The sequence below is a fragment of the Pseudopipra pipra genome, chromosome W (genome assembly GCF_036250125.1).
Source record: "Pseudopipra pipra isolate bDixPip1 chromosome W, bDixPip1.hap1, whole genome shotgun sequence".
Taxonomy (NCBI): domain Eukaryota; kingdom Metazoa; phylum Chordata; class Aves; order Passeriformes; family Pipridae; genus Pseudopipra; species Pseudopipra pipra.
In genome coordinates, this window is record NC_087580.1 from 27043140 (window position 1) to 27067296 (window position 24157).

At 52.2% G+C, this 24157-nt stretch overlaps 2 protein-coding genes across 2 annotated transcripts; one reads left to right on the forward strand and one right to left on the reverse strand.

Moving 5' to 3' along the window:
* Nucleotides 1–3821: 3821 nt before the first annotated feature.
* On the reverse strand, nt 3822–5651 carry LOC135405277 (zinc finger protein 664-like). The gene has a single exon (XM_064639943.1). It carries the CDS (start codon nt 5410–5412, stop codon nt 4024–4026), a length of 1389 nt encoding a protein of 462 aa, XP_064496013.1. The 5' UTR covers nt 5413–5651; the 3' UTR covers nt 3822–4023.
* A 17211-nt stretch (nt 5652–22862) lies between these two features.
* Nucleotides 22863–23879, forward strand: LOC135404936 (olfactory receptor 14J1-like). The gene has a single exon (XM_064639666.1). The coding sequence runs from the start codon at nt 22923–22925 to the stop codon at nt 23877–23879; it is 957 nt and encodes a 318-aa protein (XP_064495736.1). The 5' UTR covers nt 22863–22922.
* The last annotated feature ends 278 nt before the right edge of the window (nt 23880–24157 follow it).

The following is a 24157-nucleotide window of genomic DNA, read 5'->3' on the forward strand; positions in this document are numbered from 1 at the left end:
TAAGAAAAATAGTGGGATAAATAGATAATTCCTTCTTTTTAATAATGGGTCCATAGCGGCCCAGATTTCCTCTTTTTGCAGGAACCTGCCAGCAGATGAGATCAAACTGCGTGAGAGCAATAAAGCTTTCAATTGCTGCAATGGGCAGAAGAGATAACTGCCCCCACAACTGCTTCTGTTATCAGTTTACAAGTATGCCATGAGAAAACGAAGCAGCAACAGGACTGGAGAGTTCTACTGTTCTTTGCAGCGCTGGTTGTTTGCATGTGTTTGTGTTTTTATCTTAATAACTTTGTGATATGCAAGTCTGTGTGTATTTTTGTCTCAGGAGTTTTGCAATATGTAAAAGTTTACCACAAACATTGTGTTTGTGTCTCCTCTACTCCCAAAATTGATTGTATGATCAGCTTATTAATAATTGTTGACTTATTTGTGTTTTTATCATGAGCAACTCACTGGTAAGATTGTGTAAGAAAGCCATTTCATGTATTGCTAGTTTAATTTTTGCCAAGTTTATTTTGTCTTTTTATTGAAAAACAAGTTGGCTTGGGAGAAGCTTTTAGATATGTGCAATTCTGTCTTAATCAATTGAGAATCAAGAAACTCCACCAAATTTTGCCTGGGAGTTGGTACAAGAATTTATACATATTTGGAATCATACAAATATGTATTAGATACATTGACTCTCTGCCTTGGAAGGCATCAAATTTTACATTTGGCTAAATTTCTCAAAATATTAACAAATGAAACTAAATCTGGACAAAACAAAAGAAAGTGTTACCTGAAGAGAATATAAGAAAGCCTTGTACCAACTCCCACGTAACTCAATGTATTTGCAGAAGAACTGATGTGTAATTTCAGGTCCAATTTCAAGACACTGGCCCCTGTAACAGACACATTACTATGGAATCCCTCATACCCAACACGCATTAGAGGATACCTTGATTACTCACGGGGTGGAGACAGTGGCTAATGAAAATTAGATTTGTGTCAGTATTAAATCCTGATGTTTGTAACTTTGTTAATGTTAGGAAATTTGATTGTAGCTATTGGGATCATGTTATGTCCCATATGCTTACTATTTTACTGTAAGGTTTGGTTTTTTGGGGTGAAATTGCATTGCACTGAGAAAAGATTTTTGCTCTCTCTTCCTTTTCTTTACTCTCCTTCTGTCCACTACACAAAAGGCACTGCCCACAAAGAAGATTCACAGTGAATGACCAAAAAAGAGAAATTACTGAATGCATAAATCACGGGGTGGTGTCAGAGACTGAAACAGTTCATGATTTGTGCATTCCAGGATTGCCAAGGGACTCTTGCAGGCTTCTGCAGGACTTTTGCATTAGACCTCTGATGGCCCATCAAAGCCCATCCCCCCTCTGCCAATCCTGAAAGGCAGAAAAAACCCTTTTGCCAGGCCCCTCACGGGAACTCTGCGCAGGCCCAGGAGATGTTGGGGGTTCGTGGCATGGCCTGGGACACCATCCATGGATATAATAACTCCTAACTTCTTGGAGTGTGGGGGCTTCCCTCCCCCACCCCCAACGGATCAAGGCCACCACTTCAACTGACAGACATTGGAGCTGCAACTCCCAAGTTCCATCGCTGGACCCCGTGGGCAGTGACTATAGACATCTTTCCACTCTCAGCTTTTCTTCCCTTACTCTCCCTCACCCTTATCCTGTCTTTCTTTCTCTCCCTTATGCATTTTCCCTAAAGGTTCTCTTTATGCCACATTGCTGTAGATGAGAGATATAGATGATAACACCCAAAATGGCAACATACCTGTTTACCTTTGAAACAACATTGTTCTGAAATAAACCCTACATATATATGTTTTCAAACACCAATTATTCAGTATTGTTTCACTCTAATCCACCCCAAGGGATTTATTAATAAGAACCTGGTTACCCCCCCCTTTCTGGGATGGGTAGTAACAGGCCCCTTGTAGCAGGATGTTCTACCTGGAAAAGAATCTCATCAGAGAATGCAAGCACTGCAAAGCTCTTTGTGGGGAGTTACTGCTGGTGCCAAGGGGTTGGTTTAGTGTTGAATTGTGCCAAACCCAGCCTGGTTCCCCAACCTTCCAACACACATCCTGCTTTTGGAAGCAGAGTTTGACAGATCAGCTGCTCACTGGCCTGGGAATAAGTAACTGGAGATCCATCACTGGATAAGCATAAAAGCCCAGGGCCAACTTTCATGGAGCAGATTCTTCCACAGACTTTGTTGAAGTGTGTGCAGCTTCTGCTGTGAAGCAGGGACGCCTCTTGATGGTCACTGCCCAGGGGGTAAAAGAAAGAGAGAGATCTGCTTTGATTTATTTCTATCAGACCCCGCCGGGCCCTCCCCGCTTCCTGCCGGGATCGGACACCGCCGGCGGCCCCGGCCCTGCCGGGCTCCATCAGCCTGAGCAATTGCTGCCAAGGAGGGGCCGGGGGCTTCCTCTTGGCCTTCGTCTCCCTGGCGCTGGGGCTCGGCTTCTACCTGCGCCAGAAGGTGAGGGGGGTCCCAGGGGGTCGTGTGTCCCCCCAGAGCGTCTGTGCCCCCCCGGGGACCCCCCACCCCGGTGTCACCCCCTTTTCTCTCCCCACAGAGCTCCTGAGCCGGCGGCGGCCGCAGCCCCTCCCCGGGGCCTCGGGCCCAGCCTGGACCTTCCCTGTCCCAGTGAGGATTTTGGGGGAGTCGTGTGTCCCCCCCTCCCCTGCTGCCACTCCTGATCCCAGGAAAGCTTCCCAGTTCTCCCCAGTCCCGGTTATTGGGGGGCAGTGGGGAAGGGGCTTGGGGGAATCCCAAGGGGTGGAGCCGAGTTTGGGGGGGGCAGAACCGGCCCCGGGATGGATCGGGAATGGGGACCCCCCTGTGTTCCCCCCTGTCAGCCCGCTCTGGGGGGGCTCTGGGAGGGAACTAAGCCCTCAATAAGGCACCCAGCACACTTTGAAAGGTGCTGGGAACCCCCTAAACCTCCACACAGGCTCTGCAGGACTGCCTAAACATACTCAAAGCCCACCCAAGACCCCACCCAACCCCTTCTCTGGGGGGACTTCTCTGGGCACTGGTGGTGCTGGGAGCCCCCCCGGCTGCGGGCGAGGAGCTCTCGGGTGAGGGGGGGGTGAGAAGGGGGAGGTCGGTGGGAAAAGTGGGGGTCAGAGGGGATAAAGGGGTGGTGGGACCCCAAACTGAGCATGAGAGGGCTGGGGAATTAGAGGGATGATATGGAAGTGGTGAGAGAGGGGGGAAAAAGTAGGGGTTAGGACCCCTAAAGTGATCAAAGCGGGGGCTGGGGATGAGGGGACCATGAAAAGGTGGAAGGAACAGGGAGAAGGGTGGAAAAGTGGAGGTGGTCTGGTGGGTCCAACAGTCCCATGGAGGTCTTTGGGCACAAGGGGGTTGGCAAAAGGGGGCTAGCCCCCCTGACCTCCCAACTTACTGTGGGGTGCTGGGGGCTGCTGGATCCAATCTCAGCCTTGCTTTATGCCAACAGTGGCAGTTTAGAAAAATTACAGAGGTGGGACTGAAACACTTTTTTTTCCCAGTTTTTAATGATGGAAAATCATATTTATTGATAGAAATGAATTATCTAGGGTTCCAAATGGTCAGACGAAAGATCTTCATCAGAATTATTTACTGCACAATAGAAACACTAAAACTACCAGGAGTACAGGATAAGATAGGACAGTGCTCTACACTAAAGCAATTGTTGAAGCAATTCTACTCAAGCTGGCACAAAAGCAATGATTGTTAATTAGAGATGGATGGAACTCCCCCACACCAACACTGGTGAGGAGATCTCTGCTCTCAACCTCCAGGAGGGACCATAGGCGGTCCCCAGCCAAGGCAGGAATCTCGACACACCCCCCAGGAAGGGTTCTGTTGGAAGAACCTGCCCCTGTGAAAGGGGACTGGCCCTTTGTGGTCAAAAGGGATGGACTGACAGTCACTGGACTCCAGGGGTTGCCTCAACATCAGGGGCTTCATTCAAGGTGGAAGCAGCGACTGTTCTTCCCGCAGTCGGGGCTTCCCTTACTGGTGGGTCCGTTGGTGTTGGGTCAAGCCAGAGCTGTCGGTGAAGCTTTTCCCACACTCCTCACACTTGTAGGGCCTCTCCCCGGTGTGGATGCGCCGGTGGGTGACGAGGGCGGAGTTCTGGTTGAAGCCCTTCCCACAGTCGGTGCAGCGGAAGGGCCTCTCATCCGTGTGTGTCCGCTGGTGCTGGATGACATGTGAGCTGCGTTTAAACCTTTTCCCACACTCCCCACACTTGTAGGGCCTCTCTCCAGTGTGGATGCGCCGGTGGGTGACAAGGGTGGAGTTCCGGTTGAAGCCCTTCCCGCAGTAGGTGCAGTGGAAGGCCCACTCCCCTGTGTGTGTCGGCTTGTGCTTCAAGAGATCTGAGCTGGTCTGAAACCCCTTCCCACATTCCAAGCACTTGTAGGGCCGTTCCCCGCTGTGGATGAGATGGTGAGAGCGGAGGCTGGAGCTGGTCCTGAAGCTTTCCCCACACTCAACACACTTGTAGGGCCGTTCCCCAGTGTGGATGCGACGGTGCACATGGAGGCCAGAGCTGTCATTGAAGCTCTTCCCACACTCCCCACACGTGTGGGGCTGTTCCCCAGTGTGCAAGCGCTGGTGGGTGAAGAGGTGGTATTTTCGCATGAAGCTCTTCCCACATTCCCCACACGTGTGGGGCCGTTCCATGGTGTGGATACGCTGGTGTCGGATCAGGTTGGAGCTGTCAGTGAAGCTCTTCCCACATTCCCCACACATGTAGGGCCGCTCCCCAGTGTGGATGCGCTGGTGGATGCAGAGGCTGGAGCTCTGCCTGAAGCTCTTCCCACACTCCCCACATCTGTAAGGCCTTTCCGCACTGTGGATAATCTGGTGCTGGATCAGAGTGGTGTTGCTCCTGAAGTTCTTTCCACATTGACCACACGTGTACGGATGTTCTCCAGTGTGGATGTGCTGGTGGGTGAGGAGGTTGGTGCTCCTCCTAAAGCTCTTCCCACATTCCAAACACCTGAAGGGTTTCTCCCTGCTGGGAGGCTGCTCAGGGATCACCAGCTCAGAACTCCCCCTCAAGCTCTGGCCGCCTTCCCGGCACAGGCTGGCTCTTTCCTCCTCAGAACACCCTGGGATGGCTTTGGAGCCCCTCCTGCGGGGGGATCTCCGGCCCTTTTCCTCCCCGCTGCCTTCCTGCGCCGGGGAGCCCTTCAAAACGGCCTCTCCCACCAGGGTCTCACGGGGGGATTTGTCCTCCGGGCTCTCCATCCTCAGCTCGGGGCCTGGGGCAGGAAGCAAGAAGGACAGGCAGGGGATTTGCCTCCGGCCCACAGGGAAGGCCAAGGACATCCCCCCAACTCCGGCCCCGGCAGGACGGTGGCGCCAGCGGGGTTGTCCTGCAGCCGGGGCCATGCTCGGCTGACAGAGCCAGCACAACACCCGCCCAAAGGGACACTGACTTCCTCCTCACCTGCCTGGGGGGCCCAAGGCATCTTCCTCTTCCTCGCAGCCTCCTCCTCCATCCGCCCAAGCTTTGGGAAGGACAAATCCTGATGGGGGGAAAACAAGGGCTGAGTGCGTTGGCTTGGGGGTTCCTCCTGCCCAAGTCCATCTCTAGAACTCACTGGGCATCCTGTGACCATAAAAACCTCCAAAACACCAACATTAAGTCCAGAAAACCCCAAATCATCGAGATTCAGGCAAAAGCTCTTCAGAAATAGTGAGAAGACTCCTGCCCGCAAAAAGTTGACATTCAGCTAAAAAATACTCTAAAATATGAAGATTAGCCCAAAAAATTCTCCTAAGAGTTCCCCTTCTCTGGTTTCCCCCCTCTGGGGATGCTTGGGGTCCCACTTAGGGATGCTGGGAGTGTTGGGGGTCCCAGGGGTCCCTTCTCCTCTGACTCTCGCCTTCGGGATGCCGCATTCCCAGACATTCCCCCTCTCCAGGTTCTGCACTTTGTTGTCCTAGGGGATCCCAGGGGTCCCCACTGTCCAGACTTCCCCTTTTCCGTGCCCCCCCTCTCCAGGCTCTTGAAGCTCCTCCCTCTCTCCAGCCTCCCACACACTCCAGGGATCAAGGCATGGGGACACCGAGGCACCCCCACCATCCCACTCCCGCTCTCCCCCCTCCTCTTATCCCCTGTCTCACCCCTTTCCCATCAGCCCCCAAAACCCCGGCTCCCCCCAGCTCCCTTTAGGGGTGACCCACCGCCCCTCAAGCTCCCTTTGGGGGTCCCACCCGCTCTTTTCACTTCTCTCTGTACAAAATTGCTTCCTAATATCCAACCTAAACCTCCCCTGGCACAGCTCAAGACCCAGCCCTCTTGTCCTACTGCTGCTTCCTGGCACAACAGCCCCACCCCCACCTGGCTCCAACCTCCTGGCAGGGACTTGCAGACAGTCAGGAGGTCTCCCCTGAGCCTCCTCTTCTCCAGCCTCAACACCCCCAGCTCCCTCAGCCTCTCCTCACACCACTTGGGCTCCACTCCCTTCCCCAGCCTCGCTGCTCTTCTCTGCACCTGCTCCAGCCCCTCCAGGGCCTTCCTCAACTCAGGGGCCAGAGCTGGACACAGCACTCCAGGGGTGGCCTCACCAGCGCTCACTCCAGCCCAACAAGCACTTCCCTGCTCCTGCTGACACACTCTTCCTCACACAGGACACCAGCCATTGGCCCTCTTGGCCACCTGGCCACATTCTGCCTCCTCTTCAGCTTCCTGTCCATCCCCACTCCCAGCTCCCTTTCTGCCTGCCTGCTCTCCAGACACTCTGGCCCCAGCCCAGGGGGCTGACGGCTTCTTGTGGCCAAAGGGCAGGACCCAGCCCTTGGCCTGCTGGAACCTCATCCCCTTGCAATCAGCCCATGGATCCAGCTGGGCCAGGTCCCTCTGCAGAGCCCTCCTGCCTTCCAGCACATCAACACACCCCCAGCTTGGTGTCACCTGCACATTTGCTGATGAAATGCCTGGTTCTGCAGCAGCTGCAGATGCTCAAGGGGCAGCAGGACCAAGTCAGGGGTCTGGGGGGAGTCTGGGGGGCTTTGGGGTGTGGGAGGGTCCTGGGGGAGCTGGGGAGGGGCTTTGGGGATTGGGGGAACAGACCAGTACAGACCAGGACAGACCAGTACCTCCTCACTGCTCCCCAGATCTCTCCTGGAGCTGGGCCACGTTGTCCTGGGACATCTGAGCCCCCACCACTGCCTTCCCAGTACAGCCCAGTGCCCCCAGTACAGCCCACTGTGTTCCTGTCCCAGGGTGCCGGGTGATCCCTCTTTGGGGGAGAGTTGGAAGGGATTTGAGGTGGGGCTGGGGGAGATTTCAGGGGATGTAGGGGGGGGTTGGATAGGAATTTGGGGAGTTTTGGGGTGCTTTGGGTTCATTTAGGGGAGTTAAAAGGGGTCTTGGGAGGTCAAAGGGATCTGTACGGGGAGGGGATTAAAAGGAAAATGGGAGTTGGGTGACATTTGGGGGGGTTAATGATGTCTAGGGGGAAAGAGGAGGGGCAGCACCAAGAGCAGGTGAGTCCTGAGACCCCCCGGGGTTCCCAAGACCTTCTTGGTGTCCCTAATTCCCCCCTTAAATCCCTGAGACCCCCTTGGTGTCTCCAATGTCCCCAGGGCCTCTCCATGGCCATAATTCCCCCAATTCCACTGTCCCCAAACCCCATCCCTGATGTCCCCAACCTTCCATCTCACCCCAGGAGCCCACCCTGGACCCTCTGACACCAAAAACATTCCCCCTCCCTGCCATGTTCACAGAAAGGCCAAGGGCACCTGGGGACACACTGGGGACAGTCAGGGGGCTTTGGGGGGCACTGGGTGTTTACTGGGGGATATGGGACACACTGCGGGGAACCAGGGGGCACTGGCAGGGACTGGGGGCGAACTGGGGCACACTGGGGGGGCACTGGCAGACAACTGGGGAGTTACTGGGGGATTATCAGGACACACAGGGGGGACACTGTGAGGTTACTGGGCCAAACTGGGGCCAACTGGGTGCTCAGTGGGATACATTGGGTGGTCACTGGGGGGTTACTGGGCCATCCTGAGGGTCACTGGAAGGTTATTGGGATATACTGGGGGCACTGGGATCCCCTTACCCGGATGTAGTATATCTCCCCCCTCCGATTTTGGGGGCATCCCTAGGACCCCTCCCCTGGGGGCTGAGGGACCCCTCGAACCCACTGCTGGGCTTTAGGGGACTCCACAAAATCCCCTCAAAACCCCTGAAATCCTCTCAGAAATCCACCCCAGGACCCACCGAAACGTCCTCAAAGACCCCCCAAATCCCCTAAGAGACCTCACCACCACCCCCCCCCCGGGCTCCCTAAACCCTCTCAGTGACCCGCAAAACACACCTGGGATCCCCCAAGCCCAGTCAGGGATCCCCCCAGTCCCTCTAAGGGAGCCTCAAAGCCGTCTGGAACCACCTAGAGACCACAAAAACTGCTGCAAAGGTCCCTGCAAAACCCACCCAGGACCCCCAAACCCCCTCAGAGATCCCCCAAGCCCACCTGTGACCCCCCAATCTCCTCAGAAACCCAAACTCCCTGAGAGACTCCCAAACCCCTTCAGGGATCTTCAACCTCCCCTCCCCCAGGGCCCCTCAGGACACCGAACCCCCTCAGGGACCCCTCAAAATCTCCTCGGGAACCTCCGAACTCCCCCGCTAAACCCTCCCGAGCCCTCCAGCCTTTCCACCCCCAGCCGCGCTCCCCGCAGCCCCCGAGGGGATCCCCAGACCCCGCTCCCCCCGCAGACCCCCCCAGCTCACACACCCAAGCGCAGCTTTTCCCGGGGCCGCCGCCCCCGAATCCCCCACGCGCCAAAGATGGCGCCCTTCGCGCGCTGCGGGTGGAGACACCCCCGCCGCAGCCAATCAGCGCGCGGCCACGCCCCCTGCCCGCCCTCCGCCCCGCCCCCGCCTCGCGCGGGGCACCCCGGGAGATTCCCCAGTCAGTGCCCGGGAACAGCCCCGGCAGCGCAGCCCCCAAGGGCACACGATGGGCTGTGGGCTGGAGAGGACCCTCCTCAGCCTGGGCAGCAGGGCTGCAGGGGGGGATTCCCTGACCCTCCCCAGATGGGCCCTTCCTGCCCAACAGCTCCTGCTCCAAAGGGCTCCCACACACCCTGGGCCACTTGTCCCACTTGGGCACTGGAGCTGCCCCAGGGCATCTCTGGGCAGTGGCCAGCTCTGGCACTGCTCTGGCAAGTCATGGCCTGAAGCCATGAGTGTGGAATTTAGGAGACACCTGAAACCTCTGCAGAACAGAACTCTTGATAATTGCTGAAGGCTTCCTGGCCAGCATTGACAGACCTTTGATTTTTTTTTTTTATTTTTTTTAATCTCAACAATTTTTCTCCATTTGTTTCCATTGACAACACCTTCTATATATTCTATTAAGCTGATTCTTTCATTGCCTACATGAATAGTTTTGTGCAGCTACTTATCAAAATAAATATCCCATCAGTGATTCAGTTATGGAAACCTGGCTCAGAGGAAGCTCCTGATTTTTGGGGCACCTTTCATCTCTCTAATTTGGCCTCTTTTCTTCTTCCTCTCCCTATTTTTGTTTTGAAAAAGCTCTCCAGGATGTGTGTGCCTGGGAGTGTTTTCACACTCTGAGCTGTGCCCTGTGCCATGGGACAGGGGACAAATGCACCTTCCAGAGAAATCTGCCACTGCTGCTCACAGAAGCCCTCTGAGTGCCCAGGTGAGATGGTGCCCAGGCTGCTTTGCTGGTGTGGAATGAAAGGGCCAGGCCAGAAAGGCAGAGGAGGGTGTTGGAGGAGACAGGGCCATTTGCAGGGGATGTGTGTGAGGCTGGGGAGATGAATGTCCCTGGGCCAGTGAAGGCTGTTCCTGGAGTCACCCCAGAAGTGTCAGGGCTCTGACAGGGCTCCAGAGGGCATCCTCAGTGCCCCTCCTCCCCCCACTTTTGGGGGGTCCCACTCCCCTCCCACTCAGTTTGGGGTCCCACCACCCCTTCTGTCCCCTCTGACCCCCCTTTTCCCACTGACCGCCCCCTTCCCACCACCCACTCACCCGAGAGCTCCTCGCCCGCAGCCGGGAGGGCTCCCAGCACCACCAGTGCCCAGAGAAGTCCCCCCAGAGAAGGGGTTGGGTGGGGTCTTGGGTGGGCTTTGAGTGTGTGTAGGCAGTCCTCCAGAGCCTGTGTGGAGGCTTAGGGGGTTCCCAGCACCTTTCTAAGTGTGCTGGGTGCCTTATTGAGGGGCAGGTGCCCTCCCAGAGCCCCCCCAGAGCGGGCTGACAGGGGGGAACAAAGGGGGGTCCCCATTCCCGATCCATCCCGGGGCCTGTTCTGTCCCCCCCAAACTCGGCTCCACCCCCTGGGATTCCCCCAAGCCCCTTCCCCACTGCCCCCCAATAACCGGGACTGGGGAGAACTGGGAAGCTTTCCTGGGATCAGGAGTGGCAGCAGGGGAGGGAGGGACACACGACCCCCCCAAAATCCTCACAGGGACAGGGGGGGTCCAGGCTGGGCCCGAGGCCCCGGGGAGGGGCTGCGGCCGCCGCCGGCTCAGGAGCTCTGTGGGGAGAGAAAAGGGGGTGACACCGGGGTGGGGGGTCCCCGGGGGGGCACAGACGCTCTGGGGGGACACACGACCCCCTGGGACCCCCCTCACCTTCTGGCGCAGGTAGAAGCCGAGCCCCAGCGCCAGGGAGACGAAGGCCAAGAGGAAGCCCCCGGCCCCTCCTTGGCAGCAATTGCTCAGGCTGATGGAGCCCGGCAGGGCCGGGGCCGCCGGCGGTGTCCGATCCCGGCAGGAAGCGGGGAGGGCCCCGGGGAGCGGCGGCGGCGGGCGGGGCCCTGGGGGAGCCGCCCCGAGGGGTCCCCGCCGCCCGTGGCACTGAAGGAGCCGCCCCGGGACGGGCCCTGGCGGGGGTCGCCAGAGAGGGGGGGCGAGCTCGGAACGGAATCAGCTCCGGAGAATAAACCAAGGAAAACCAAAGGGCCGCGCCGGGGGAGTCTGCGCCGCCCCGGAGCTAAAAGAGCTGCCCCGCGGGACGGGCGAGGAGGGGCGGCGGTGAAACAGTCGCCCGGGGTGTGGCGAGGGAGGCGGGAATGGGATAAAAGAGAGAGAATAGAGGGAGAAATCGCTTTGTTTCCCCCCTCCCTCCCCACCCCAGCTCCCTTTTGTATACAGATAAAAACAGAGATCAGCATGTGCTTCCCTTCCCCCTTTTCCCCTCAGGGGATGAGAAAACAAAAGAGAAAACCTTGGGAAAGAGGGGGAAAAGCCAACTCTGCAAAACTATCCCCTCTGAGATAAGGTGTGTTGCCAAGGGAAACACTGACTCCAGAGGTGCCCCAGCCCTGCAGAGCCCCCACCCTGCACACTCACACACTTCAGCTCAACATTGGGGTTTTCCCCTCCCTGGCACTGCCCAGTCCAGCCCCTCCCTGGTCCCCCCATCTCCCTGCCCCTGCCCCAGCCCAGCAGAGCAGCACACTCAGGTGTTGCCCTGCAGCAGGACATGGAGGCCATGGAGCTCAGGGACAGGCCCTCTGGGGCTGCAATGCTCAGCACATCATCAGCTCAGGCAGCTCCTGCAGCCCCAGGGCCAGCCCCGCTCCCCAGCACAGCAGCAGAGAATCGGCCCCGGGCTCCTCAGGCCCCATTTGCCATCTCCAGGGGCACTGGCCACCACCAGCACCAGCTGCAGCAGCCTCAGCCCCTCCAGCCCCCACAGAGGGACCCTGAGGGCAGCACAGGGACTCCAGGGAGAAACCAGCAAGGCAAGGACCCTCTGGAGAGTCTGCTCCTTGGCCTTGTTCTTGAGAGCCCTGGAGAAGAAGAGCTGAGGCTTCAGGCTGTGCCCGGAGCAAATGGAGCCCCGTGTGTGGTGGAAAGAGTGCAGTGGAGCCCAGGTCATGCCAGCAGTGCCATGGCCACAGGACTGACCCAGCCCAGCCCAGGGACCAAGGCCCAGAGCACTGAGGCCTCAGCCGAGGCCCAGAAGGGGAGGGGGGCAGGAGAAAAAGAGCAGCTCTCAACAGGCCAAATGCTGCTGCTCCCTGGCACTGCTGCTGTGCTGGGACTCTCTTTCCCTGCCCCTCTGCACACAGGCACTGCCCTGCCAGACTCATCAGAGGTCTCAGAAGATTGAACTCACAAAAACAAGTCACTGAAGGATCCCTGACTTTGTTTCAATGCATTCCTCATTTACACAGACTCTGAGTTAAATTCAAGATGTAGACAGTGAACCAGACATGGGATGAATAATCAATATTCACTGTACACAACTTTATCCCAGGAGAAAACCCACATGAAAACCCTAACCCAGCAACACAAAAACCTGAGCAGGCAGGCTGGAACAAGGAGTCCCATTCTGAATGCTGTGGAAGAGAAAACAGGCCCTTTGTGCCTTTAGAAAAGCATCCAGCCATCATTTTCCTCAGGGCATCCTTGAAGTAAAAGATTTCTTAAGACAGATGCCAGAGCTTGGCAGCAGGCTGTCCTTCTCAGCTTGGTAAATCTCTGCTAACTTGCCTACCAATGGTACAAACCCCCCACATTAATGTTGTCAAACAGCTGCACCTGCAGGATTCATGTTCCAGCATTACCTAATGCACAGTTATCACACCTCTTTTTAAAATTAAAGGGGAGGGGAAAAAAATGTGGGGGGTGGGGGGAGACTCCCCACCCCAGTCATCCATCAAGTGTACATCCTGGACACTGCTCCCAAGAAATTTAATATATGCTAAAAAGATATAAAAGACATCAAAAGCTTTCAGAAATAAAAGTGCTTCAGAAGCTAGAATTTAATATTGCCAAGTGGGTTTTTGCCAGATTATAAAGTTGACTGAAATGCCAGGATACTGCATTTTGGAAGCAGCAGCAGCTCACATATTGCCTTGTATTAGTGGCTGAAGTGTATTGCTGATTCCAAAGCTGGACTATCATCATCTGTGGGGGAGAGTAGGTAAATAAATGAATAAAAATTGGCATTCCCTACCAACCCTGCTGCCTTGAAGCACTCGTTTCAAGTGCAGCCTCCACAAGAAAAACAGTTAAGAGCACTTTATTTTGATTATAGTGCTTTCCCCAGGCAGGAACTTTTATTTCAGTTAGAATCTTTGAGCCATTCCATTTTCAGTGAGGCATTTTGATATTTACAATTGACATCTTCATAGAAGAATGAAACTTTTGAGCAACAGCTCTAAAGCATGAAGGTTGCCTGCAGGAAATACTTAAATTATTTTACACCCAAATGGAGCCTGTTGTTTTTAGCTAAAATTTAATAAACCTGAAATCAATGACCTTTCTTTTACTGAAAGCCTGCACTTTGGAAAACTAACTTTCCCAAGAAACATATTTGGGTGAATAAATGCCAAACAAAGGGCTATTGAAATCTAAACATTTTCTCCATTTATAGCTTGTGAACATTTAGTTCCTAAATTCCCAACTGCTACCTAATGTACAGAACAGTGGTGCCTTGGTTGAATCACATATCATTGATTTCAGAGTGTCACAGGGATCTCATTGACAGGAATCAATTAGAATCCAAAATCAGTCAAATATGTTCATGCACTGTCATTCATCGAATTTGAATATCCCCAAATTAATTGTAAGCATGTGAAAGAACCTAGAAATAAATTTTGAACAGGTACAGAAATAAAAATCAGTCAACTTTGGGAAGATAATAGTGCATCTGAGCATGTTTCATGCCTGCTGGGGTAAGTTAATGGTGAATCACACCTTCCCTTCCCAGCACAGGCTGAGATATATTCTTTTTGGAACATGAAAATACCCAGGGACTGAAGGCAGAGGACACACCAGTCAATGATCCAGCATTATTTTATATACAGCCTGTTACACGCCCAATATCAAACATGCTGCCAGGATATTACAAAATGCACAAGTGTGTTACACTCTGAAAAACTGCACATTGTAAGGGAGCCACTGCACTTCAGGGAGAAAGAAAGGAGAGAATTATCGAGTCTCTACCAAAAAAAGCATGAATAGATGTGGCCACATATCCAAAGAGCTGTTCTTGTTGCTGAGAACTCCTCTCTGAACACATTCACTTGTAATTCTGTCAAGGTAATAAACCCTTCCACTCCTTACAGCACACTCAAAAGCACCCTGCTATTTAATGTCAATGGAAAAATGGCCCAAAGTGCCTAAAACGTTTACTTTTGCTCATGTAAAAGTGCTGGCATTTTACTTCCTTCCTGATAAGCCAGTGCCAATGGACCTGATTATTCTTTTCTTATTCAAAGCACATCAGTAGTTCCAAAGCACTCTCCATCTTATCAGGTGTCTGAACAGCACAGTTACTGAAAACAGTTTGTCCTGCTCCTCTCTCCTTCTGCCAGGCTCTCAGATAAACCCAACTAACTCTCTGTATTCACACACAATCCAACATAAGCTGTGTCTTCAACCCACTGTAGCCTGTTTCTGGCATGTTACAGGTTTGCTGCTTGACATTAGTTGTACCCAAAACAGCAGCAGTGAATTAGCTTAGAACAAAAATATAGTCACTCCATACCACGGTACACAAAAGGGACACAGGATAGTGTATACACACATATATGAATATGTGTGTATATATAATATGATCTATAAAACCATAAAAATGATATAATTAACTATTTAAAAATTTAAAGCCTCCTTTTCTACTTAGCTAGGAAAAAAAAAAAAAAAAGACATTCCTGTCAAAAGGAGCACTCAAATCCATTCCTTAACATCATGGGTGAAACTGGGAGCGAATACAGCTCTGTGTGTTCCTGTACAGATTAGAGCTGCATCCTAACATATATATATATATGTATTATATATACACCATGTGTGAACATTTGGATGTTTAGATGTGTGTATTTAGATATGAGAAAGACAAATAAAAGCTCCAGAACTGATCCATTTCCTCTGTAAGTGTGCAGGGATTAGAGTGGACTAACTCAGCCTCATTTAGAGCCAGCTCAGAGATTTTCTTCTCTGTCATGTGCAAGTTCCCTGATTAAACTTGTTGCAGCACAATGACCATACTCAAATTTAGAGACACTGTTTGCACTGAAACATACTCACAGAATTCCGTGTTGAAAGAATCAGTGATGAATTAGGAATGCATTTTTCTTCTCTCAGAAGCTACTACCTTTACTTAAAATTACAATTAAGAGGCCATACTTATTTTCCACGTTCAAAGTGTTTCTGCCCCTACCAACAAACACAGACACAGGCTTTTTCTGGCCAGAAAAAAAAAACAAAACAAAAAACAAAAAACAAAACACAAAACAAAACCAAAAAAAAACACACACAAAAAAAAAAAAAACTAGCCCTGGAAAGACAATAATTTCTTAGAATACAGATCAACTCTTACAAAATCTTTGGTGACTGAAGCCCTAACATGATGCACATGGCAGTCTTTTAGATCAAAACAAATCAGTGCACACCCTCAAAATGCAGTAATACCATTCACAAATGGAAACACAAATGCCCTCTCCAAATCTGTTCCACAGCATTTTACAAAGTAAATACAGCAACAGAACCAAATTCCAAAGTATACAGGTTCAATAGACATGTTTGTGTCTGTTAACAGCAGAGAGATTCCAGTGTTATGTATTTAACCTGATGTGAAGACTGGGCCTGCTGCCTACAAACATGGTATAAATACAGTTAAGTTTAGGAATTGGAACCACCACAGCAAAACTACAGCTCAGACCACTGTAGAAAAGCAGGCAGTAAAAGCTTAATTACCAGTAGCATTATGCTGTCTGTATTTTTAAATGGGAACTCTGTCATGAAGATGTAGATTGGCTTGTGAGCACTGGATTAAAGTGCTCTGAAATGTAGAGTAAAATTTAAGTACTCTGTAGAAACATCAAGGACAAAAAAAAAATCTGTTTTTAACACATTTTAAAATGAGAGGTACTAATGCACAGTACTGTATTAGAACATCTTTAAGTAACAATTTGATAAACATAGATTTTGGGTTCAAATCAGAACTTCAATATGATGTCTTTATGTATAGTTCTCTGTATGACTATATGAACTCAAAATACAGGTCCTACAAACTGATTTGCATGTGCACATGAGCAAAACATGAAAATGCAAATATATTGTTTGTGCTGAGTATCTCTCCAAGTGTCTATTTATAGATTTGGCTCTTTCAATATTTTTTGTTCCAAAATGCTTTCAAATCTTTGCATGTGTATGTGTTCTCTCATGTAAAAATCACCCATAAGGAATCCCTATACATGTGTCATTTGATGGGGTCACTTTTCTGTGTTAAGTTCCCTGGAATACACCCTCCTTAAAATATGACAGCTGATCCATTTGGAAACTCACCAAAGGACAGGTGAGGTTCATTTCTACTTTCCTTCATTATCTCCTAAGATTTGATATTCAGGGGCTGAAACATGAGGGTCTCTCCTTCTGTCCTGATCTGTCTCCTCTAAGCCCTCCTTTTCCTGTTCCCGTGGCTTCCACTACCTTGTTAGCTTGTCATCTCCCCCCCCCCTTTACACCCCCAAATAACATGTTTTTCCTCTCCCCCTGTGAGCCATCACTACTTTTCTCTCAACCCTCTTCCATCCAAGCCAGCAGTTCTCTTCCCTGCCAGTGCTGCTGCTTGGAGAACCAGAAATCCTGGGCTTTCCTTTCCCTGTTGATAAACAAAGCAGTGGCTTCTACCCCTGGGGACTGAAAGTGTCCCCTCCCCCAGACTGGGGCCTGGAATTCCAACCACATTCCTGACCTTGGGTTTCAGTTTGGGGGAGGGGAAAAGAAAAAAAGGTCAAGAGATTACAGCAGCAAGGAAACTGGGGCTAAGTGTACCTTCATTTTCTCAAGCTGTTCTGGAGAAATAAATAAAAATAGTACTATGGAGGAAAAAAAAAAGCTCAAGCCAGGTATCAGTTTCCTGAATTTGATCAGGAAATGCAGAAGAAGAACATGCCTGCAAACACACATCTGCACTAACTTCTCAAACTGTACAGTACAAAATCTGACCCCAAGGAGTCTGTACAAAACAGTGGGAATGGAATCAGAGAGGGGAAGGAAAAAATCATCAGCAGTGCCTGTCCCAGTCAAGGGGCATTACTGAGCAGCACCTACATTCCCATGGCTCTCTGGGCAGGTCATTTTTCATGTGTGCCAAACAGCACATCTTGAAGCTTCTTCCCTTTGAAATACTAGAGACATTTCAGGGCATCTGAACAGCCAGATTCTTAAAGCACAACGACCTCAAGGCAAGGGAAGAAGTGAGATTCAGTGGCACTTGGCAGAAGCTGCCCAGTGCATTGTGTCAAATGGGTATTTACCCAAAGGAGCAACAAGCTCAAGCCATCAGGGAAAGAGCAAGATGATGGAAGGGTGTTAGCTGCTGAGAATTTCTTTGGGAAGAAGTAGACTGTTACCTTGAGATAGAAATTTGCAATATACCATGGAACCTTATTCAAAGTCCAGCTGCAAAATACCTTAGTGTTAAGAGTGTGAAATAAATCCTAAAGGGTCATCAAATATGTGATTTGACTTTATTCCCAATCACTAATTAAAGAAACATAACTCTGATGTGATCTCACTCTGTGCTCCAGTGAGATTAACATTAGAACAATATTGTCACTGTCTACTGGTCTCTTGTGCTCCTCACTGGCAGGCACTTGGTGCACCCCTGGATATCCTGCTAATGAGGTAAAAAAAATAACCCTTCTAAAGTTCCAGATTTTCCTCACCTGTTTGGACACAGTTGGACAAACTGGACCAAGTTATTCCTTGAAAGCACCTGCTGGATTTAGCATTAATTACTCCTTGTTTTGATTGTGGAGGAAAAAAGCTCACACAACACAATCTCTGTGGACCCACCCAACAGAGAAAACATCCCCAGGGTCTTGTTAGAGCACAAACCTGCAAACAGGGATGACAGGTCAGAGAATCACAGAATCATCAAGGATGGAAAAGACCTTCCAGATCTTCTAGTCCAACTGTAAACCCAGCAGCACCAGAATCACCCCTAAACCCCATCCCAAAGTGCCACATTCAGATGTCATCTGAACAATTCCAGAGACTGCACCACCTCCCTGGGCTACTTGTTCCAATGCCTGAACACTCTCTCAGGGGAAAAATGGTTTTGGAATATCTAATATGAACCTTGCCTGATGCAATTTAAGGCCGTTTCCTCTCTTCCTGTCACTAAAGGCTTTGCAGAAGAGACCAACCCCCACACCCACTAAAACCTCCTTTCAGGTCATTGCAGAGAGAAATGAGGTCCCCCCTGAGCCTCCCCTTCTCCACACTCAACAAGCCCAGTTCCCTCAGCTGTCCCTCAGCAGACATGTTTTCCAGAGCCTTCCCCAGCTCCGTTCCCTTCTCTGGACACGCTCCAGCCCCTCAAGGGCCTTTTGGCACTGAGGGCCCAGAACTGGACACAGCACTCCAGCTGGGGCCTCCCCAGTGCCCAGCACAGAGGGGCAATCAGTTCTCTGCTCCTGCTGGCCACACTCTTCTCCACAAAGGCCACGATGCCCTTGGCCTTCTTGCCCCCCTGGCCACACTCTGCCTCATATCCAGCCCCTGTCAAGCAGCACCCCCAAGTCCCTTCCTGCTGAGCAGCTCTCCAGCCCCTCTGCCCCCAGCCTGGAGCGTTCCAGGGGTTGTTGGGAGCCAAGGGCAGGCCCTGACACTTGGCCTTATTGATCCAGCCTGTCCAGATCCCTCTGCAGAGCCTTCCTGCCCTCCAGCACATCCACACTCACACCCAGATCAGTCAGTCTCCCAAACAGGACAAAGTCTGACCACCAGCAGTCCAATGTGTCAGTTCTGCTGCCCCCTCCTTCCTCCACCCAGAATGAAAACTCCATCATTTTGGGGTCTCTGTGCCCATCAGCTCCAACCACCACATCCCCCACCAGTCACAGAATCATGGAATGGTTTGGGTTGGAAGGGACCTTAAAGAGCATCTCAGTCCAACCCCCTGCCATGGGCAGGGACACCTTCCACTAGACTCAGAGCTCAGAGCCCCATCCAGCCTGGCCTTGAACACTTCCAGGGATGGGGCAGCCAAAACTTCTCTGAGCAACCTGTGCCAGGATCTCACTACCATCACAGTCCAGAAATTCTTCCTAATATCCCATCTAACCCTTCCCTTTCTCAGTGTGAAGCCACTGCCCCTTCTCCTGTCACTCCAGGCCCTTGTCCAAAGTCTCTCTCCATCTTTCTTCTTGACTCCCTTCAGGCACTGCAAGGCCACAATTAGGTCACCCCAAACCCTTCTCTTTTCCAGCCTGAACAATGCCAATTCTCTCAGCCTTTCCTCACAGCAGAGCTACTCCATCCCTCTGATCACTTTGATGGTCTCCTCTGCACTCGCTCCAACAGGTCCATGTCCTTCCTGTGCTGGAGCCCAGAGCTGGAGGCAGCTCTGCAGGGGTGACAACATTACAGCCCTGTGTGTTCCAGCAAGGACATTGTGGAACCTTAAGGAACCCAGGGACCCTTGTGACACTGTAGGGCCTTCTGGAGCCAAAGGAACCCTGGAACACTGTGGAATCTCATGGAATCAAGGGAGAATTGTTCCATGAAGGGCCTCATGGAACCAAGGGAGCCCTGAGACATTTTGGGACCTCGTAGAATCAGGGGCCATTGTGACACTGAGGAACCTTGGGGACTCAGAGGCAACTGTGACACTGCAGAGCGTCATGGAGACAACGGACCCTGGGACACTGTGGACCTCAAGAAATCAAGGGCCCATATTGGCACTGTGGAACCTCATGGAATCAAGGGGCCATTGTGACACTGCAGGGCTCATGGAAACAAAGGAATCCTGGGACACTGTGGAATCTCATGGAACCAAGGGGCCACTGTGATATGTGGGGCCTCCTAGAACCAAAGGAGTCCTGAGACATTTTGCAAACTCATGGAATCAAGGCTCCATTATCACACTGCAGAGCCTTACAAAGCCAAATGGACCCTGAGACTCTGTGGAACCTCATGGAATCCAGTGGCCATTCCCACACTGTAAAACCTCATGGATACTCTCAGGTTCCCATTATGAAAATTCAGCTGCACAAATTCAGCTGCAAAGGAGACCATGTGCCAAAATCAGCAGTCCAGCTTTGATTTAACAGTAAATAGGAGACAGAGAAAGAAACAGAAAGAGAGAAGAAGGGAGTGGTGGGAAGCCACTGAGAGAGAGACAGAGATGAAGTAAATGTATCACACCATGGAGATCCCTGAGGCTCCCACCTGTCCTTCTTCCCCCTGCTCTGCTCGGTGGAGGGTCCCCAAGTTGTGCTTCTGGGCTATCACTTTTATACAGCCCAAGCCCCGGGTATTCAGGGGGGTAGATGCTGTTCCCACAGCTTGGGCTGGCACATCTACCAGGACTTGCTTCCTTTCCCACAGCTTGCCACGGTGGGAGTTTTGCCCGGTGTGCTTCCAGTCTGCAGGTGGGAATCTTTGTCTGGATGGGTTCCCCAGACCTGCCTTACCAGCCCTGACTTCCTGTTGGGGCTGTCTGCTCTTTCCCCCAGTCTGCACAGTGCAATTCTGTCCTGTGGACTACTTCCAAAGCTTCACCTCCCTTTAGGCCTTGGAATTAAAGGCCTTCCTGTTTGCCACCAGGGCTTATGTGTTGTGGTGCCTTATGGGATTTTCCTGCTTTGACAGTGTTTTGAGACAGTTCATTGTGCCCTTCAAGTCCTTCCATGTGTACACACACACACCACTCTCACCAGTGTCTGGCCCTCCAAAGAACACAAGACCTGATGATTTGTAGCTCCCACTCCAGTGGTTGGCACTTGGACCTCCCTCCGTACCCAGAGCTCAGAGCTCCCTTGTGCCAGAAAGTTTAAAGAGATTGTGCCTCATTCTGCCAAGACAACCCTTGGAAAAAAGTGTTCCTCTGGATAAGGGCACTCTATTGTCATCTTCCAAAACCTTGGAGAGGTCCCAGAGATCTCCCAGGAAGGAATTTGGGGCCTCAAGCACATGACCCGTATATAGAGGCTGAGGACTCAGGGGTCAGGGGTGCAAAGATTGAGGACAGTAGAGGAGTAGCCTGAGAGGTCTGGAAGGGGGGTGTCAGAGCTGGTGGAGCTTTTCTTCCCGTCAGAAAACAGCCTAAGAAAGAACTAGTGCCACCAAGGGCAGCTGGGGTGGCCTAGACTGGGGACAAGAAGTCAGAACTTTCCCTCTAAGGTCAGTGTTGTGGTGCAATATGTCACAAAGAAGGAGTCTGGATGAGCCCAAGGCTTTGTGTGTGCAGGAAGAGCCAGGGAGGACGCAGAGATGTCAGTGCAGGAAGGTGCCAGCCAGGTGGGGCAGCCGGGGGGATGACGACAGCCTGCAGGGAAAGGGGCAGGGCATGGACACCGTAGGACAGCCTGGGCTGGAGAGGAGACAGGGATGGGGAGAAGCTGAAAGGCCCTGACAGAGCCACCTTCTGCAGGCCTTTGGCCAGGGCTGCTGTCTGTGCCCCTGATGCCCGGAGGAGACAAGTGGCCCTTGCAGCCCTGGGGCCTCATGGCCTCCTTGTCCCTGCTCAGCAGCCTGGCAGGTGCCACCCCATGGTCCTGCCCTTGGCATTGCACATCCCACATCCCAGTGCCCCAGGAAGAGCCCTGAGGAATGAGGCAGGGACAGGATCTGCCTTCCCAGGGGCTGGGGGTCAGGCCTTGGCCCGTTGGATTAAGAAAACAAGTCAAGGTTTATTCAGCATCAGAGCCACCTTTCCCTTGCTTCTCCATCCTTGTCATCACTGTCTGCAGTTTTCTGCTCTAACTGGAACCTGGGGACACGTTCTCAGTTGTGTCCCTCAGTGAGACTCATTGGCACTACAAGAAACTTCAGTGTTTCCATCTCACTTTGACTTCTTGAAAAGTTGTTTGAACTTCCTCTCAGGGACTGAGTCTCATGTAAACAACGACAAACCCCCCTGGGGGTCATAAAATGTCTGGGGCTGCTGCTGTGCTGCTGAGCTGGGCAGGGCTCCTGGCACACAGGGAGCTCCTGGCAAGCAAGAAGAGCTTCAAAGAGACAGCTCTGCTGGTGAGCAGCTCCTCTGCACAGCCCAGCAGGGCTGAGGGCACTGCCAGGGCAGCTCAGGGACACCAGCAGGGCACAGACACAGCTTCGCAGGAGGAATCTTGGCAGGGCTGCACATGGTGAGTCTGTGGCTGCAGGGCAGTGCAGGGGCAGCTCCTGGAGGCATCTCCTAAAGCTGGCCCAGCCCCAGCTGATGGGATGGGTGAACAGGGGCTGTTTTGGGGCAGTTTGGAAGAGCTGTGAAGCCGGGGGTGCAGCCAGGGATGCCCAGGGCTGTGGGGCAGAGCAGGGTCCTGCAGCCCAGGGTGCTGTGCTGGGCAGGGACTCTTCTGCCTGCCAGGGGCAGCTCTCAGCTGGCCCAGGGAGCTGCTCCCAGGGCTGGGGCAGAAGGGCTGTGGGCAAGGAGCAAACCTGGCAGCTGAGGAATGATCTTTTCCATGTCTCACTGTTGCAGGGTCAGACCTGCTCACAGACCACTACGTGATATTGAATGGAGAATTTTTTGCAAAGCTCACAAAAGACAGGGACTACAGGAAAGGAATTAGTCCTGAGGTGTGTTTCCTGCTTAGGCATTGTAGCATAGACATTTTTCTCTCAGTTCAGGAGGCTGCAATGAAATTCCAGCTCTTTTACTCTCACAGATGAATATTTCAGGCAGTCTCAGAAATGAGCACAGGATCCTGGGCAGTGCTGAACCTTCCCTTGGGGGTGGGCGCTATAAGCTGAGTTTTTGCCAGTACATGACCAGAGCTGCTGCTCCTCACAGCACCCTCAGAAAACACAAACCAGAGAAAAGAAATGCCTTTCACTTGGAGGGGATTTCCTTGAAAACTGCACTGGCTTTGCTGAGAGGGGGCTGTCTTAATTGTTCTCTGTGCTTTCCTTTTCTGAACAGACCCTGTCCTAAGGAACAGCAAATGTCCAACAGCAGCTCCCTCACCCAGTTCCTCCTCCTGGCATTCGCAGACAGGCGGGAGCTGCAGCTCCTGCACTTCTGGCTCTTCCTGGCCATCTCCCTGGCTGCCCTCCTGGCCAACGGCCTCATCCTCAGCGCCGTAGCCTGTGACCACCACCTGCACACCCCCATGGGCTTCTTCCTGCTCAACCTCTCCCTCACAGACCTGGGCTGCATCTGCACCACTGTCCCCAAAGCCATGCACAATTCCCTCTGGGACACCACAACCATCTCCTACACAGGATGTGCTGCACAGCACTTTTTCTTTTTCTTCTTCATCTCAGCAGAGTTTTCCCTCCTCATCATCATGTGCTACGACCGCTACATTGCCATCTGCAAACCCCTGCACTACGGGACCCTCCTGGGCAGCAGAGCTTGTGCCCACATGGCAGCAGCTGCCTGGGCCATTGGGTTTCTCAATGCTCTGCTGCACACAGCCAATACATTTTCCCTGCCCCTGTGCCAGGGCAATGCCCTGGGCCAGTTCTTCTGTGAAATCCCTGCCATCCTCAAGCTCTCCTGCTCACAGTCCTATGTCAGGGAACTCGGGCTTCTCTTGATTTCCACCTCTTTAGCATTTGGCTGTTTTATTTTCATTGTTTTCTCCTATGTGCAGATCTTCAGGGCTGTGCTGAGGATCCCCTCTCAGCAGGGACGGCACAAAGCCTTTTCCACCTGCCTCCCTCACCTGGCCGTGGTCTCCCTGTTCCTCAGCACTGCATTTTTTGCCTACCTGAAGCCCCCCTCCATCTCCTCCCCATCCCTGGATCTGGCACTATCAGTTCTGTACTCGGTGGTGCCTCCATCACTGAACCCCCTCATCTACAGCCTGAGGAACCAGGAGCTCAAGGATGCCCTGAGAAAAATGATAACTGGATGCTTTTCAGGAGCAATAAAGTGCCTGTTTTCTGGTGTGTAGCATTCAGAATGGGACCGATCAATGGCCCAGCCTTCCTGCTGTGGTTTTTCGTGAAAGTCATTGGGTTTTCTTGCAATAATTTTCTGTGCAATGAAATATTATTATGCATCTGCCTTCTAATTCAGTATCTACCCACTGAATTTGACCCAGAGATGTATAAATGATGAATTGTGCTCTCTGAGTCTTTAAACAAAATAAAGGACCCTGCAGTGCCTTCTTTGTCCAAGACCCTTCTTCTCAGATGTTCCTAAAGGACAGCACACTGCAGGACAGGGGGT

What these genes read in the sequence shown, in the direction of transcription:
- LOC135405277 (XM_064639943.1), bottom strand. Translation starts at nt 5,412, where the DNA reads ATGGCCCCGGCTGCAGGACAACCCCGCTGGCGCCACCGTCCTGCCGGG.
- LOC135404936 (XM_064639666.1), top strand. Translation starts at nt 22,923, where the DNA reads ATGTCCAACAGCAGCTCCCTCACCCAGTTCCTCCTCCTGGCATTCGCA.